The 16,576-nt window shown below is 37.1% G+C and overlaps 2 protein-coding genes across 2 annotated transcripts in view; one reads left to right on the forward strand and one right to left on the reverse strand.

Annotated features, from left to right (window-relative positions):
• The window catches only part of LOC105268978 (T-lymphocyte activation antigen CD86), a gene marked incomplete in the record, with an annotated part of 141,679 nt that overhangs the window by 49,967 nt on the left and 75,136 nt on the right, over positions 1-16,576 (forward strand).
• LOC105268977 (venom metalloproteinase 3-like) lies at positions 14,761-15,566 on the reverse strand. The gene is made up of 4 exons (XM_011308919.1): positions 15,428-15,566; positions 15,310-15,350; positions 15,108-15,234; positions 14,761-14,964 (listed from the first exon to the last, which is right to left on the reverse strand). The coding sequence occupies exons 1-4, from the start codon at positions 15,493-15,495 to the stop codon at positions 14,829-14,831; spliced, it is 372 nt and encodes a 123-aa protein (XP_011307221.1). The 5' UTR covers positions 15,496-15,566; the 3' UTR covers positions 14,761-14,828.

Consider the following 16,576-nt stretch of genomic DNA (forward strand, 5'->3'; position numbering starts at 1 on the left):
CTGGTCATCCCCAAATTAATGGCAATTGATCATTTGCGACATGCATCAGACAATGAACAAATAACGCGCTGACTTCATTTGCCGTATCCATTCGAAACACATGATTATTAAACTGCATAATTTATTTCCTCAAAAATACGAGAAAAAAATAGACTATGTAGCATTACGTGCTAATTATTCGTTGGAGATAATGTCGTCGTTTCCATGTGTGCTGGCAGATCGCCCGTCCACTAGAGACTCCCTCCAATTAACATAGAAAATGGAATTGCTCAGTGGAGACACGACCACCCGTAAATTGGTTGGATAAAACGGAAGTTCAACACATAATTATCGACAGTATTCTCGGGTATACTGGACACTTCGATTCTACATGATCGGTTAAAAAAGAACCTGAAAATGGTGCAAATATAGTAGAGTCGATAGTGATACAGGAATAACATGAGAGGTGTGTAACGACAAATTGGTTCGCAAAGTGGAATGTGAAAAACGTGATCTCGTTCGAGTATCGTTGAAGGGTTTTTTCTCCATTATGACACTAGGACTACCACTTTCGGCATGCTACCCGTGAAAATTCAATTTCCAGTAACCGCAGCGGTAAAAAAGTTTTCTCTACCCGTTGATCCTATTCCTGAAAATTATTCATACAGGTCTTTCCAATTTTATTCCTCCTATTTTTTCAAATGATTTACATCAGTTATTGATTTTTTCCTAGCTTTACTGTTACGAGTTCGATATTTTGAATGAATACATCTTTCTAAAAAATTTCAACGTCATTGATTCGATTTCATTGTTTTCACAGGTCACATTTATTCGGACAATTTTTTCAATTAAATTTCACCAACAGAGCATAAAAGTTGGCCTGAATTGTTCCCACTGGATAGAATATGAAGTATTAGCTCATGATGGTAATATTAAAAAACCGAAATGAAATTCTGAATTACGTGGCAGCAAGTTATAACGACTTGAGGATTAATTTCACTCATCGTAAAACGGTTGACCTATCTGAAAACTTTGCGGTTAACACCTTTTTCATGTGTACTGAAACGAATATTTTCTTCTGAAGGCCATATACTTGGTGAATTTATTCACGATTCTCATATACAATCTATAATCGTTCACACACCCATGATTTTCGAAGAACGTTACCAAAACAATTTCCGATATTGATCTCCATGTATTGAATATGAAATAACGTTGAACGTTTTTTGTTATGAATATATCGCAGCTCGAGGTGAGTCAACTTCTGGTTGGAATATTGTATCATCGCTTGATAATATTTTTCCTCCTCCAAATAATCTCCGCTTTCGTCGTTCACTCGCAGCGAGTGTGTACCTTTGAGTGTAACAAAGCCGAATAGTTGGAAATTACAAGCTGGTAGAAAAAAAATTTTTAAGTTGAAAAGAGTTAACTATGATCCATAAATGATCTACACGGGGAGGAATATTGAATAAAAAACCCGGGTAAAAAAAATTGTAATCGCAATATTTTTTTCCACATTTTCAAAAAATTTCTGAAAAAATACGGAAAGCACCAAAAGAATTTCGTAACAATTCCATAAAATTCCCCGTAACCACCATTCACTCCGAAAGTACAGAAAAATACATAATTTTTATCGAAAAGTTCTCTCCGTGAATTAAAAGCGCAAATATACCGTAAATTTTCCATCTGTCAGCAATGAATATATTACCTGTAAATCAATAATGAACATTCCGCGTATATCAATCACATAATTACCGGATAACAGATTGTACGGCTCAATTTTATAATATACATGAATGCGGATGCAGGAGCAGTTTTCGATCATGAAATTTCTGATAGACGACCGCAAAATAGTGGGTCACATGCCACCAATCTTCCATTTGTTCTTGGCATCTGGATAAACCCGAGAAACACTGACAAATAGGTAGCCAAGCCATACATACACAGATACCGTGTGGAGAATGCATTTTCACTGATCCTATCAAAAAATTGCTTTCGCCACTGGCATCCAAGAGACTCCATCGTGTTTTTCCGATGTACTTTTCGTAGCTCAGCTTTGTATACATTCCAATTTCCGGGATTCCCTTATTTTTCGTTAGCCCAATGTAATATGTATCGCCGTAAAGCCAGGAATCTTCATATTCAGATAAACACAAGACACTGTAAATATTACAATTCATATTTTTTCGCTAGAAAATATGTGAAATATTTCGTGATCATTGTTTTCATCATCATTAAATTTTTTAAGGAATTGCCGAATGAGGAATTCGCAGAAGAATGTAATGAGTTGGATTTCGCTGCTTGGCAAATAGAGATCAACTCGCGTTCAATAAAACTTTGAAAGCTTGTCTTTTAGATAAGAATAGTTCCACCTCGGTTAGGAAAGAAAAACAATTCGATTTCATTCGTGACAATATCGGAGTAATGCTGCGGTAGAGATGAACCAGAACCACTAAAGACGCAGAAAATAGGATGAGATAGAGTGGAAGAAGCAGTGACGCCTTGGAAAAACTTTATGATATTTTTGTCCATTCACTGTGAAAAGTTTTCAGACTAAGTAGCACGTGAGATTGTCAGCGTAGCTCAGAACTCATAATTAACTGTCATGAAAAGAAGACGCTGCATTTGATTTGTGATTAAGAGAAGAATATTCCGCATTTTATCCATCTATTTAGCGTTTCTATTCGCTCTGACTCATTAATTTTGAATATTTCACGTCACAAGCGGAATATTCAGTCTCATCTGCCCGGAGGCCTTCACAGGCAATTCCATGATTCCCTCAAAGCTAAAATCTATGAATTTGTTCTGTTTAAATAATCATAGTATTCAAATTGTGACAGCTCGATCTCGCCTAGAAATCCCTTCGCCTGGTTATAGCCTAGAGATAATCTGCAATTGATTTCTATTTACAATCAAATCGTTTCAGTCAACGCAACATCCTCGGATAACAATGTGGACTTCTCACATATATATCATCTTCATTATTGGAAATATCCACCTAACCGACTTTATTCTACAATTCTACTTCCGTATCAACGATTCCATCCCTTCCGGATATCCTTATCACAGGTACGCAAAGTTATCGAGAGTCGTGACTATATCTACGACGTCGTTTCAGTCTCGTAACTCTTCCGGACGTTTTCCCTTCCATTTCCTTTGGTAAAAGCTATCTCTCCGATTTGTCTCAACTATAAGAGGGTAAAAATATGAGATGAAAAATGTACGCTCGGAAGATAGTGGAAAAACATTGAGCTAATTGATCTACTGGTTCTTTCAATCAATCATTTCGCGAATAATTCATACTCAATTCAAATATATGAGCCATATTTAGAATAAATGTATTCAATTAATTATAACTGGAATAAGTGATCGATCAATTCAGAGATGGGCAAATGCCAATATAATTCAAGATTCTAATCATTACAATTTTGTATAAAGGTTGCAATTATTACATCCGAGAATAGTTGTAAATCCCTTAAGCATTCGGCAAGTAGAATATTCAATCTGCGGTAAGACACACAGAGCACTTTCATATCAGACTTAATTTGAAATTTTCAATTAATCCGTTACTGCAGTCGACCGAATGTTTATGAGAATTTGAGATCATAATTCCAGAGCTACACTCAAACGAATCTCTCCCAGGTTAATCACGTTTTTACTTTGCAAGTCTGTACGGCATTGTAATATATAAAAATTTCATTAAAAAGGTTGCGCATTTTATATCACTCAACGGATTGCTTCTGAGTTTCGTATAGAAACTCTCCCTGGATTCTCGTTTTCACTTCATCCTAATTTTTTTTATCATGTTATAGCTGTTTTCTCAAGAGTCATGAATTTACGAGTGTCGTACGTCGCGACTAATCCAACCCGCGACTGGTAGTCTCGGGACTCGTATAAATCATGCCTTACGTACTCAGCGCCGAAATAATAATTCAGGTTGAACTGTAATCACAAGGGGATAGAAAACTTTTCCGAATAAAACATGAAGAAATGCACTCTGGATCCAGTGAAATATTGAAATACTGGATAATGCGGTTAGTAATCAATCTTTGATGGCATACACAGGAAAAAATCCTGGAAATGTGAATTATACTTGATTCAAGTATATATATAGGGTGTTCATATTATCCATATCATTGGATGACTATTCAATTTTTTTTACATTTTTTGACGGTACCAGGAACTCGCTATGATTTTTTTCATTTTTTCAGCTTTTAACAGCGATTTAGAATTTTTTTTTCTGTAAAATATTCGTTTTATCATTGCGGATAATGAGATGAGATGTCACCATCAAAGAGTAAAAAATCCCGCTTTTTCCGAGTTGAATCAGATTATTTTTTTTTTTTCAAAAAAAATTCAGTGACTTTGTGGTACCAAAAAAGAGACTTTCACCACAGGAAATCGTGGTTCTCCCATTTTATCACACCCTTTTGAGAGATATATCATTATTCAATCTTTTCGGAGCTATTTCGTCTGTACTAAACTATGAGAAATAAATTTGAAATGAATTCGAACCTCGTTGAGTTCACCCAGAATACCCCATAAATATATAATATACTTTTTTCGTAATCCTAGAAGAAGGAAATCCGTAAAGCGAAATATAATTCTAAACATCCGTTGAATTATATATTTGCAATCACTTTCAAGTGACTCTTTAATTTGATGAAGCTAGCTTTTGTCATGAAATTATTCAGAAGAAGGTTGAGTCACGTATGCGATGCCCCAGGAGCGGGATGAAATTCCCTCGGTTCTTTCTGTATCTTTGTTTTTATTTCCAACATTTTTCCCAAGCTTTTCCCCTCTGCTTTGAACCACAAATGGAACGCTCTCTGGTAGTACTCAAGAGTAATTGACTCATGCCTTGGGCAACGATGGGAAATCTCAAAGGAAATAAAAGGCGATAGGGAGATTTAACTGGAAAAATTATACGAATCAGCTACCTTTCAACTATTTATACACCATTAAAATTAATTAGGGCACGGCAATACATACCGTTGAAAAATATATATACTGTAGAAATATGAATCCTCATATTATCCCATTACATTGTATTTTATATAAATCATGTCGGGGTAATTCCACCAATAAAGGCATCGCATCACTTATTTGCGATGCGTCCTGATAATTATACATCTACAAGTAAAGTGAAGCTCAAGTGGACTATTACAAATTTTTTTTCAACCCACATTATTGTTTTTACCTTTTTTTTTCAACGAAAGCTTCAATTTTTTTGTCGTGAAACGTGAACGCATAAGAAGTTTGAAAGTCAATTATAATTTCAATTTTTATTATTTAATTTAATTTGAGCATTATTTCTCGTTTACTATATGAGGCCTGAAGCTTCGAAATTCGAAAATCGAAATGTTTCGATTTTATTACGGCGGTAAGTCAAAAACAATGAGAGGTTTTAATTAGTTTTTCAGGGATGTATGCAAACAATCTTGAACCAAAACTATTTTCCGAATGCGCGAATTCTCTTTCCCCTTGTTGTGATTACTCGCGTACATTTGTAATTGAAGACCAAAACTTCCTCCAACAAAGCATTGAAATTTTCCTGTCGGACGAGGCGCGGTACTTCGATTCAATTTACCACAAAAGTTTTCTGGTCGAAATGACTGAGTCAATTCACGACCCCATTAGCGAGACAGGGATTTCCATTCCTTGCACTCCACAGAAAAGTGTTAATTGAATTTTTCCTCATCTTCTAACGAAATATTCATGAGAGTATCTGTTTCACTGTACCAAAATAAATTTGATGTTCACACTGAGAGAAAAAAATTTCCCAAGACGAAAAATATCGAGGATGTGGGGGATCAGAGTATATCCTTTCCCAAAACCAATATTTTATTTATTAACCAATGTCTCTAATTAATCAAATATTACATCGCGATATCCCGATTAAAAAAGCAAAAAAATTACAAATCCCGATTTCTCCATTATTTTTTTTTCTGAGGATAATTCTAGTATTGAAGGAATAACAGAATCTTGTGTACTTGAATATTCTTCATAACGAATTAATTAACCTCAGTCTGTAATTATTCGAAGAGACTGTGAATGTTCAATTGCAACATGTACTCAAAATACCTCAGGCTGCCAATATATGTCGTCATTCTTTCTATGAACTGTTTCGCGGTTTGAAAACCAAATGTAAATTTATGCTGTTACCCGTAACATTCTGGCATTTATGTATAACAATATGTGTGCATCAAGTATCACGTTACATGCAAATACTATTTGCTTGATGCTATGTACATGGGGGTGTTTAAAACATACCGCTGCTGAATGGAACCGCAGTTATGTGGGAAAACAAAATTTTACCCACCAGTGAAAGGTAAATGGTACTCTAACCTATGATACTGGAAATTGACTCGTACCTGAAATACGTGCTTCCAATCAATGAATTCATTGGGAATTTCGCGTAATCTCCTATATCGGTGGTGTGGAAGAATATTGCTCGGTAACTACACTAATTCTCTCAACCTGTGAAGCCATGGAACAATAAATGATTAAAAGTTCAAAAAGGATATTCAAACTGTTCAGATTAAATTGAATTTCAAAATAAATATGCGAGTACTAAATACATTTGATTAAACCATTCAAAATTTTGACATTCTCAATTCAAGAATGTTCAATATAAATAAAGAGTCAATACAATAAATAGAGTAACAAATTGAATGAATATACCAACTCCAGCACCAACTCTCGTTCGGTCAGACTTTCCGTACAATACACATTGTACAGTGTGTACAGCAATCAGTCACAATGGTTTGAGTTCTTCAGTTTCCCGAAACAACTGTTCCGTCTATCAATGACTAATGTGAAGCCATTGGAGATGTTATATCATGCAAAAGGAGGGAATCGAAATTGCTTCAATTACAGGATAGTTGGACAAAGCTACGATGGCTATTCATCGATTGGTCCGTTAAGATTAAGGTTTCATGTTCCAATATAGAGCGTTTAATTATCAAGTTACTTTGCAGTATAATGCTTTAGCAATTATCCATCCAACCGCAAAAGGGTACTCACGAACGCTGTCATTATTAACACGTATGCATTATTCCATTATAGACACCTATGAATTATTCAGCGATAGATTACAAATTAATGAGCCATTTGTAATCCAGCGAAATTTCGATTCTCTGAATTAGTATGTAAATCATTTGAAACTAATAGTTATTCCGTGGGTATTGATTGAGAAAGAAAAAACATTGAAGCAATTTGTTAAGTTGATAGAAGTAAATTCATCTATCAGCGCATCGGGAGAACTATCATTACGCTTCGATCACTAATTAATCAAATCAGTTAATGAGGCATACGTAAAATCTCCAAATATACTGTCCAATTCTGACACTGATCATCACAGTTATTGAACATCCTTTATCGAATACGCGGTAACAACTATTCCACCAATTACTTCATGCTTCATTCGTAGCTCGAAATATACCTCTAGCTCCATCAGCGATATTATTTCCGGGTCACGGAACAAAATGGATCAATATAAGCACAAATGGAATTAGCAATAGTTGGCGCGCGAAATGTTACGCCCGATAAAGAAGAATAAAAAGAACAACAGGTCATTCTCTACGCCTCGTCAGACATTGCTTGACACTCGTTCACATATCACTTGTGTGGGCAATAAACGATACCATATTTACTCCGACATGCTGAATAAGTATGAAGATAAAAGGAAAGATGGAAATAGAATGTGACTCGATTGATCGTATCAAAAGCTTAAGCACCAGAACCCTATGCATCCAAGCTAAAGCCGCTGGAGTAGAATTGAATTGAAGGGAAGACTAGGGTGAAGTAGAACCGATGGAAAATTGGAATATCCAACTCAATCTGTTCTGTGGAATTCAAAAACAAGAATAAAATTATTCGAAAAAAAATCCACCAATGTGCTTCACTTATTGATTGTGAATATACAGTCAGAAGTTGTTTAGACTTTCATATGCAGGATCTACATCATGTACTCTGAAAAGTGCTTTGGAAGTTTCTATAAACAGATATTGAGTCTCGTACTATCGCAATGGGAGAATGGACGCTTCCCAGACTTTTATCAAATATTCCATATGCCGTGAGAGTAGTTCACACATGCTATCTGCACATGAAACTTCTACTCAAATGGATTCTTTAGGAAAGGAGTGCGTCGAAACTTACTAAAAAGTGGACAGACGTATTTACAAATCCGTACAAGTGCTGAAAACATTCCAGTTGCATACTCCTCTGCGGTTAGAAATACTCAAAGTACTACATTATACATTGCGAGAAGCATTCGGTTGATTAAAAAAAAATAATCTACCCTTATACTAATTGAATCAAGTGTCGACAGTCCAGACCCTCCTATCACTGTACTTCGAAATTTTTTAATTTAATTGAAAAAGCTGTTATATTCAACCCAATGGCTAACCATTTCAGTTTTCTGCATTAGCTGGTCCCGGCAGTACTCGATTAAGAATCGATCCATACACGGAAGGCGAAGGACAGGTGCATCGAATGACGTCACGTAACCCATACTCTGCAACCTCTCCATCCTTCTCCATCCGATTATTGTGTGCATGCAGAATGCGCTGGATTTATTCCAGCGATTAGCTAGGAATGTCCAAGTAGGCCGATGGTCTGTTCCATATGGATTACTCATTTACCTAGCGTCGTTACCTACGGCCAAGCCATTGTGCTTATTCTCAACGAGACGTCGGTACTTTTTAATCAATAAGGAGAAAACTTGACTCCTAACTTCGATGCTCCTTTCCAATACTTGGAAACGTGTAGATGACTACGTCGGATCGAATTTCATACCGCCAATCAATGTTCTATTACTAATCGATGAGTCAAATTTGAAATGAACGCTTAGTCTTGGCATGTTGTACGTTAAATGACAGCTGTCAAAATGATATGAGACTTCACTGAATTCAATGATTATAATGAATATTATTTAGTGGATATTGAATTTGGTTGAAGTCTGGGGCATGACACATTCTTCGAATGATATTTTGGTGGTTACTCATCGGCAGGTGAAATCGATCGGCAATTCCAAGTCCTGCGATGTACAAAAATTATAACCTGAGGGTTTGACGAGTGGGAGATTGCTCATAGAGTGACCGACTGTGCGGATGTAGGTCGTCTGGTGCTTCCCACGATTTCCCCAGTAGCAATACAAATGCAATTGGAGGTAAAATCGGTGAGCACTCAGGATTAACACAACGTGATTCAACGTGTAATGTATTGGATCATGAAATGGATTTACCATTTTAATCAAATTTCATTTCATTCAAATCTAAGTCATAATCAAAATGTGAAAATTTTTCGCGAGATTTATTGTATGGAAGGTATCATTTTTTTATAATAGATCAAACCTATCCAACTCGATTCGGTACCAACACCTCTTTTATGACTCGGTGTTGAGTAACGATCGATACGCAGAGTTGCCGTGACTATAAGTACTTCTGGGCTAGATAAACTTCATATTATTCTTTTGCAAAAAAAAAATATAATTACAGAGCATATACCTGGGCTTCCGCCTATGATTTATAAAACACAAATGTCCCATACATCACATGGAATTGCACTGATGCGTTTCTATCGTAGTATGCAGAAAACATGGTTGTATTCGAAGTCAACTTCGAGCGTATTTTAAATTAGAAATGGTTCAGTCGAATGGTGAGATCGAATTTATTTGAAATAGGATCGAATAGGTGAATAATAGCGTTGTTTCTCGATTATATAAAGGCCATCAATTGTCCCTCAAATAGCTGGTACTCATCTGATAATTGATGACTGGTCGAAATTACTTCGTGTTTGTTGAAAAATCGTCGAGACATTAATTCATGATCTCCGTAAGTTCAACTCCCACACGACTTATTTTCAAGTTAGGGACTAGCATATATTGGAGGCTATTGCAGAGTGCGAATTTGTGCAATCTCTCTTCGACCCTATATCCCTCCGCCCACTGAGGTTAACCTAGCTTCTTCACCAGAAAATCACGTAATTTTATCAGCAAGATCGGCTGGTGGCCAGAAACCAAATTAGAAAGCCTGGGTAATTGCGGAACGTTTGCACGCCAACGCTTAACTGGACGAAATGTTTTACATCAACCCCAAGGAGATTCTGGACATCTACCTGACCTGCGTCTATAAAAACGGCGCGTGACTGAATTTTTTCTGGAAATTTTTTCCTGGTGGACCTATAACGGCTCTTTACCCGGTACAGTAACGAATTTTCGATTCCGACGAGCTAATGAGTAAAAAAAACTTCTAGTGAACATGCTGGGTTGACACATGCGACCCTATCTATCAGAATATATGGATATGATCACTTATTACCTCCATGTTATAAAGAACGCAATATTAACAAGACGTAACAAGAGACACTGACGAACGAAATTTCATCGGAAACTCTGGCCCATTGAATTAGATTCCATTCAACGCTCCGCCCTCGGAATTCCGAACGCTTTTTGTGATGGACAAGAGCTGCAATATCCCCTCCTCGACTGTCAATATTACATTACCTACCATGTCTAAAAAGTGAAAAATCGGACAATGTAGGAGGTGCAAATGGAACACATAGAGAGTGACACGGTTGATGGATCAGAACGAAAACAGTATTGTACCGACAGTCAGTCCATTCCGCGGTTCATGGTATTGTGCGTTTGCTCTTTTTTTGCCAATAAAAATTTATAGAAAGTTAGAAAAAAAATTGGGGTGAACGGGGAATTGGTGGAGTTCATTGGATGCTTCTGATCAAACTATTTGATTTAAATTCGGATGATATTCATCGGTGAAGGATCATATTTTTATGTATTTGTCATCCCTATCCTTAAGTGCTGGTACAATCGCTTCTTTTGACTGGGTAATCTTTGATTATATATATAGTTCGATTAAATTATATTATATATAGTTCGACGGAAGTGCATATCAAATAGTCAAGTGTTTTTGCCTGGCAAATTTTATTTATCTTTACCTTCTCATAACACTCACCAATCTATCACCAATTTGGGCTGTTATGTCCAACCTGAATTAATTACTCATCAAGTCTAATTAGTTTCCCATCTCACAGAGGGTAGATTGCAAATTTATTTACATGAAATCAATATTGGCGTGTCGAGGGAATGATGGGTCGGTGGAACGCAGAAGATTTACCTGCATTTGATTTCAATTATTGTCATTTAATCCATTTATAGCACCAATAAAGGTTTTTTCATTATGAAATTTTCATCATGAAACATTTGAGGATTATTGTCGGAATGGTTTCATTGCATCGGAATTATACAGACATATCAGTCAATCCCTGATACGTGAGGACCATGGTTATTTGAATTTGAATCAGCCGTTTGGTGAGGCAACCTATGACGTCAAGATTAGCCATGGTGACGCGTATGTCACCGCCCGAGTAATTGCTGACAGTTGTGTCACATGAATGCAGAGTGAGGACACGCGTGTCCTAAAGTGGTTTCATCCCAACTGAGCTACATGCCCATGACTAAAGACAAATGGATAATACGACAACAGTAAAAACAATGGAGATGTTAAGTTCATAATGAGGCTGTGCACTCAAAGAATAGTACTGCTTCTAATTGACTTTTCATTTGATTCAAGTTGAAATGAAATTTATTAGGAAAATTATTGCTTGAATATCCAATGTTTTCAGGGTAGAGCCTCAAAATTTTCGTCTCGGCGACTCACGTTTGTGATTTTAAAACACGAGTTGGAAATGAAATCGAGCGAGTGAGGATCGATATTCTTTACGTTCATAGAATGTGAGGCGTCTATTGTGCAGTAATTGTACGAGCAAGCTTACGTGTTTGAAACAGCTTTCACAGAAGTGCATAGATTCGTTTCGTTGGGAAAGAACACGCAACGTGTCGTAGAATTTTGAGAGAAACTGACGGTAGAAAAAGGAGGATAATAGAAAAAAATGAGGAGAAAAGTGTTGCATACGTTTCTATAACACGCGATGAAAATCGGGGACAATTGCAGAAAAATCAGATAAGACGGTATCCCAAACAGGAAATATCGAAGGTACTATACCATATATCCGATTGCGAAGTGATAGGTTTCTAATTGAGTCAATCGGACACAATCAAATCTTGCAACTTGTCTGACTGCCGTTATTCATTCATTTCTGTCACTTTTCGCGGTGCCCGTGGTGTTATTTTCGTGAGGAATCAATCAGCTGTGAGTCAACAGTTTGCCACTATAGACTATAGCTAAGAAATTATTACTATTCGATGAACATTAGACGTTCAGTAATGATCTATCATAGAACGAAAATTTTTATAACAATAATAATTTTTATAATTCTTATAATTGTTACAAAATTTTTCATTCTATGAGAATACTGAGAAAAAAAAATGATTTTCGCAGGGAAACCTCAGGGAAACTCACGGGGTAATGACTTCTTATGCAATCACCTTAGTTACGCCGAGTCTTGAAGTGCATGGACCGCTGAAATGAAATCAACTTGAATTTGTGTTCTAATAGTGACTTGCCCTCGCTCTTGCGTATATTTCTAATGGATGTCGGTATTAAACTCCGAAAAACCTCCATGACGAGAGTCCTTCGGTTTATTAACGCTCTTGCTCTTAACGACTCATAAACGATATTAGGTTTGATATCGTCAACTTGGGACCCTGATCATCTTTAATCGATTATCTTTACGACAGGAGATCGTGAGGAATCAAATATTATGAATACTGATTGGGCAATCATGCGAGGTATAATCAATATTCTCTATTCCAGAATATCTCTCGTAAATCCTCGAATCATAAATAGAGATGTTCACTCGTGGATCATTCAATAATTCATGTCATAATAAACAATACAGATTTAAAGATAATGTGGTGGAATTACTTGATCGAAGCAGTTGTACTTTTAGTCTTTCACGTGGATGTAAATATAAAATGCATCCGATATAATGAAGATTTTCGGAAATATCGAAGACTTCGGTTGATAACCATGAGATGATCTCGGGCGTTAGATCCTCCGACCTGTAAATTTCGAAAATCTGCGAATGAATAGATGGTTGTAGATGCCAGTGTGTGGGCGGTTGTTTATTCTCGAAATTAAATTGAATTGCCCCATAACTTGCCGGTCTATTAGCCCTGGGGACCGAGGCTAGTTTGGTCGTAAATCTCTAGAGTATCGGACGGGGTGGCCGGCATTGGGTGGCGCCGCGGCGAACCGGCAAAAGTATGGGGAGGTCGATGGCAAGGTTGGTGGAGGGTGGAGGCAGTGAAAGGCAGCAAACGATGCTTGGAGTATGAGGGTGCTTTCGATTCAACCCGACAATGCGTCCGGAAGTTCCCAGGAAATACATGGGCGTGGTGCAGAGATAAATGTACTCTTGAATTTGCATACTTACCTATCTATTCGTTGACTCTGTGACCGGCGCCAACAACTCTCCGACGTTGCTACGTAACCCATCGACCTCATACATGTCCATCATTTTACCGCTGCCAATGGTGTGCAGAAGAAATATGTGCTTCCAACTCGATTAACCCGGCCCATCTACCAGTCCTTTTTTTTTTATCATTTCAGAAATATCATGTGATGGCATATTCGCTCACATAATTATTACCATAAATTTTTTTCTCAGCGATACCGATCTATTTCAGATAAATTCACATACATGCAATTTGCATATTCTGCTTGCAACACTTTGTTCGTTGATAAATAGGTGAAATGAGTATTTACGGGTACTTGAGTGATTAATCCATTGAAATGTGAACTCAGTGTAAACATGTGAAGCTGGTGACAGCTGAACAAATGGCGGAGGTGTGACTGTTGGAAGTCTAAGAGGGAATTTCGTATTCAAGTGGAAGAACGAGATAAGTTTTTTTTTTTGTGAAAAATGGGTTCCTAATGCCGCTCGATTTCAAATGAAGTTTTACATTTGGAGAAATTTAGATCTGTATACTGACAATACTATTGTATTATTTTAACGAGATATAGAGAGGATTCCAATTGATGCAGTGGGAAATAATTGAGATACGTTCAAATAAATTAAAAGCATTTGAATAATTTATTTTTTATTATAGACACATTATATTAATTGTAGGCAAATCTGGCTCCCCCATTGTTACCGAATGAATATAAATACTCCAAGAATCCTGGTGGTACCTTTATGATCTCCAATGTTGGGTCCTGTATGCTTGGAGGACGGTATCGATTCAATGGAGCTCGCCTTTTTGAATTGACTACAGGCGGTGAATTTTGGCCGAATGACAGTTCTGGGTTTTGCTGGTCTGAGGTTGGTGGGATGTTGGACGTCGGAGATGGCAATTTTTCAATCACAATTTCTGGAGGTGCCACCGGTTCACTGCTATTATCAGGCACGCATTCCCCCCGGATGCAAAACTGAAATAATTGCATTAATAATTGTTTTTTACAATTACTGAATTATAGTCTCACCTTATTGGTTCCACAGAGAGATCCTTCTGCAGCTGCTCCATAACTTAGACAGCTATCTCCCTGGCTACTGCACCATAGTTGTAAACAGGTTTTGGAACTCGGCTGAAGATGCTATCAAGTGTCACAAAATGAGGATTTATTAGATATAGCATTCCATAAAAAAATTCCAATTAAATGATTTTCGGTGTATGATGATTGCGCACGTGTGTCAAAAGTTTAACTGCGCTCGTGGGAATTCAACTTACACGGCAGAAGGGTTTTCCAGTGATAGCTCGGCATTGCTCGTCCAATGATATCAATTTTCCTGGTAATACTCTCTGAAGCGGAGTTCCAGGGTTTGGAACATTGTACAAACATTGAGCTGCTTCAGAGCTGCAATATCACGACAAAAAGACATTCAGCAGGACCAATCAATTGGATTTCCAGAGATATTTTTCACACTTACTTTATGAATGTCGATATAGCTCGGATACTGCACTCGGACCAGTAGTAGCTGTTTTTGAATGAACCACTGAAAGGTGCCATCACAAATCCTTCGTTCATGCCGCAATGTTCTCCATCATGAGTAGCACCAAACCTTCGGCGAAACAAAACAGCTCTTTCAATTCATCATTTTTATGACATGAAACATCTGTGAGCTCTAACATTTCTTTGCAAGCAGAGCTACAGAACCATTCATATATTCATTTAGGTTAATTGATAATGAAAAAAAATATTTACAAGTGGCCCAATTCATGAGCACCAGTCTGTATCCCGCTGTATGCACCATTATCTTCAATCACACCAATTGCTAACGTCGTTTTACTGAATGAATATACAGCACAGGCGCCTTCTACATTGGCGTATCCTTTAAACAAGTCAGAAACAATTAGAATTTTTTGCGAGCAATGAGATCTCGATCGCGAATAAAAGTGTACTTTACCCAGGAGACCTTTTCCGCTTTCTTTGTCATATAGGTCCATTCTGTAAACATAATAATAATAGATTAAAAAATAATGACTCACTAGCCTTGCGGCTTCAGCACAGATATGAAAATTTACTTAGTCATTGCGATTGTTATATCCCAATGTGCAGGTATCTGGCCGTCTGGATAGAAGTACGTATTCATATGCTTAAGTATGACTTCAGCGTTTACCAGATTGCCCCTACGCCTGCTTTTTTCGATAAATGGGCTCGCACCTTCTTGCTGGAAATACCAAAGGTTCGTGAGGTACGGTCTTTCTTACAGTTTCTAATGAAATAAAGATCGAATTGGTTCACTCACTATTGAAATAACGAATCCGGCGATGTTCAGCTGAATTCTTGGTTCAGGTAGAGTTCGATATCTAAGATCAACAGCATTCCAGAAAGCTAAGAGATACGTCAATGCCGTTTTCAAATCGCTCTTTTGGGTTCTACAGATGACAAAAAATAATTCATCACACTGAGAAAAAAAATCGTTTAAATGCGAACGTTTTTGATAGAAATCTTCTACGACTTCGTTTTCATCGGTAATTAACCGAATCCTTGAATCTACCTTACAATTAAAAACACAATATCTACCTATACAAAGAGTAATCCATAGCAACAAGAATTTCTGGGTAGGCAATGCCGGTAGCATTACGTTTCTGTCTACCACCAGTCGGATTATTTTCCTTGTGACGCCTCAAGGCGTTTTGAGACTCCACCAATTCTGTCAATTAAGAGAATATATTATTAATCTAGCCAAAATATTACATTTTGCAATTTTTATTTTTATAATTACAGCAGGCTATAGCGCGCGTTCGCTCGCGTATTAGAAATTTCAGGTCTACTTCCCTTCAATATATTCTCTGAATTAGCGATTGAGAATGGCGATCAACAAAGGAATTATTACACATGCAAGATAAATCAAAATTTGCTGAATGGCATAAATTGATAGCTAAAATATCAATCTTACGCATCCCTCGTTGAATTTCCTCACGAGTAGGATGAGGTTGTTTGAAAATAATATGGTGATGAGTTTGCTCCAAGCTATCGTATGTTTCATTGATGCTTCGTGCCTTCCTCGTCAGATTTGCAAGTCTTTCGGGCGCGGGTTGTATAACATATTTATCCAGAATGTTTCCAGACATTTGCACACTGCCATCATCATTCTTAGTGAGTATAACTGCTGAATTCGTTTGTTCATCTTGGTGGGGTATTCCCACTTCTTTGAACGGCTTTTGAAA

Source organism: Fopius arisanus, unplaced genomic scaffold, assembly GCF_000806365.1.
Source record: "Fopius arisanus strain USDA-PBARC FA_bdor unplaced genomic scaffold, ASM80636v1 scaffold00063, whole genome shotgun sequence".
NCBI lineage: Eukaryota > Metazoa > Arthropoda > Insecta > Hymenoptera > Braconidae > Fopius > Fopius arisanus.

Coding starts and splice junctions, on each gene's coding strand:
- LOC105268977 (XM_011308919.1), bottom strand. CDS start 15,495: ATGAATACGTACTTCTATCCAGACGGCCAGATACCTGCACATTGGGAT. Junction 15,351..15,427: donor ATAACAATCGCAATGACTAA/GTAAATTTTCAT, acceptor TTATGTTTACAG/AATGGACCTATATGACAAAG. Junction 14,965..15,107: donor GCTCATGAATTGGGCCACTT/GTAAATATTTTT, acceptor GTTTCGCCGAAG/GTTTGGTGCTACTCATGATG.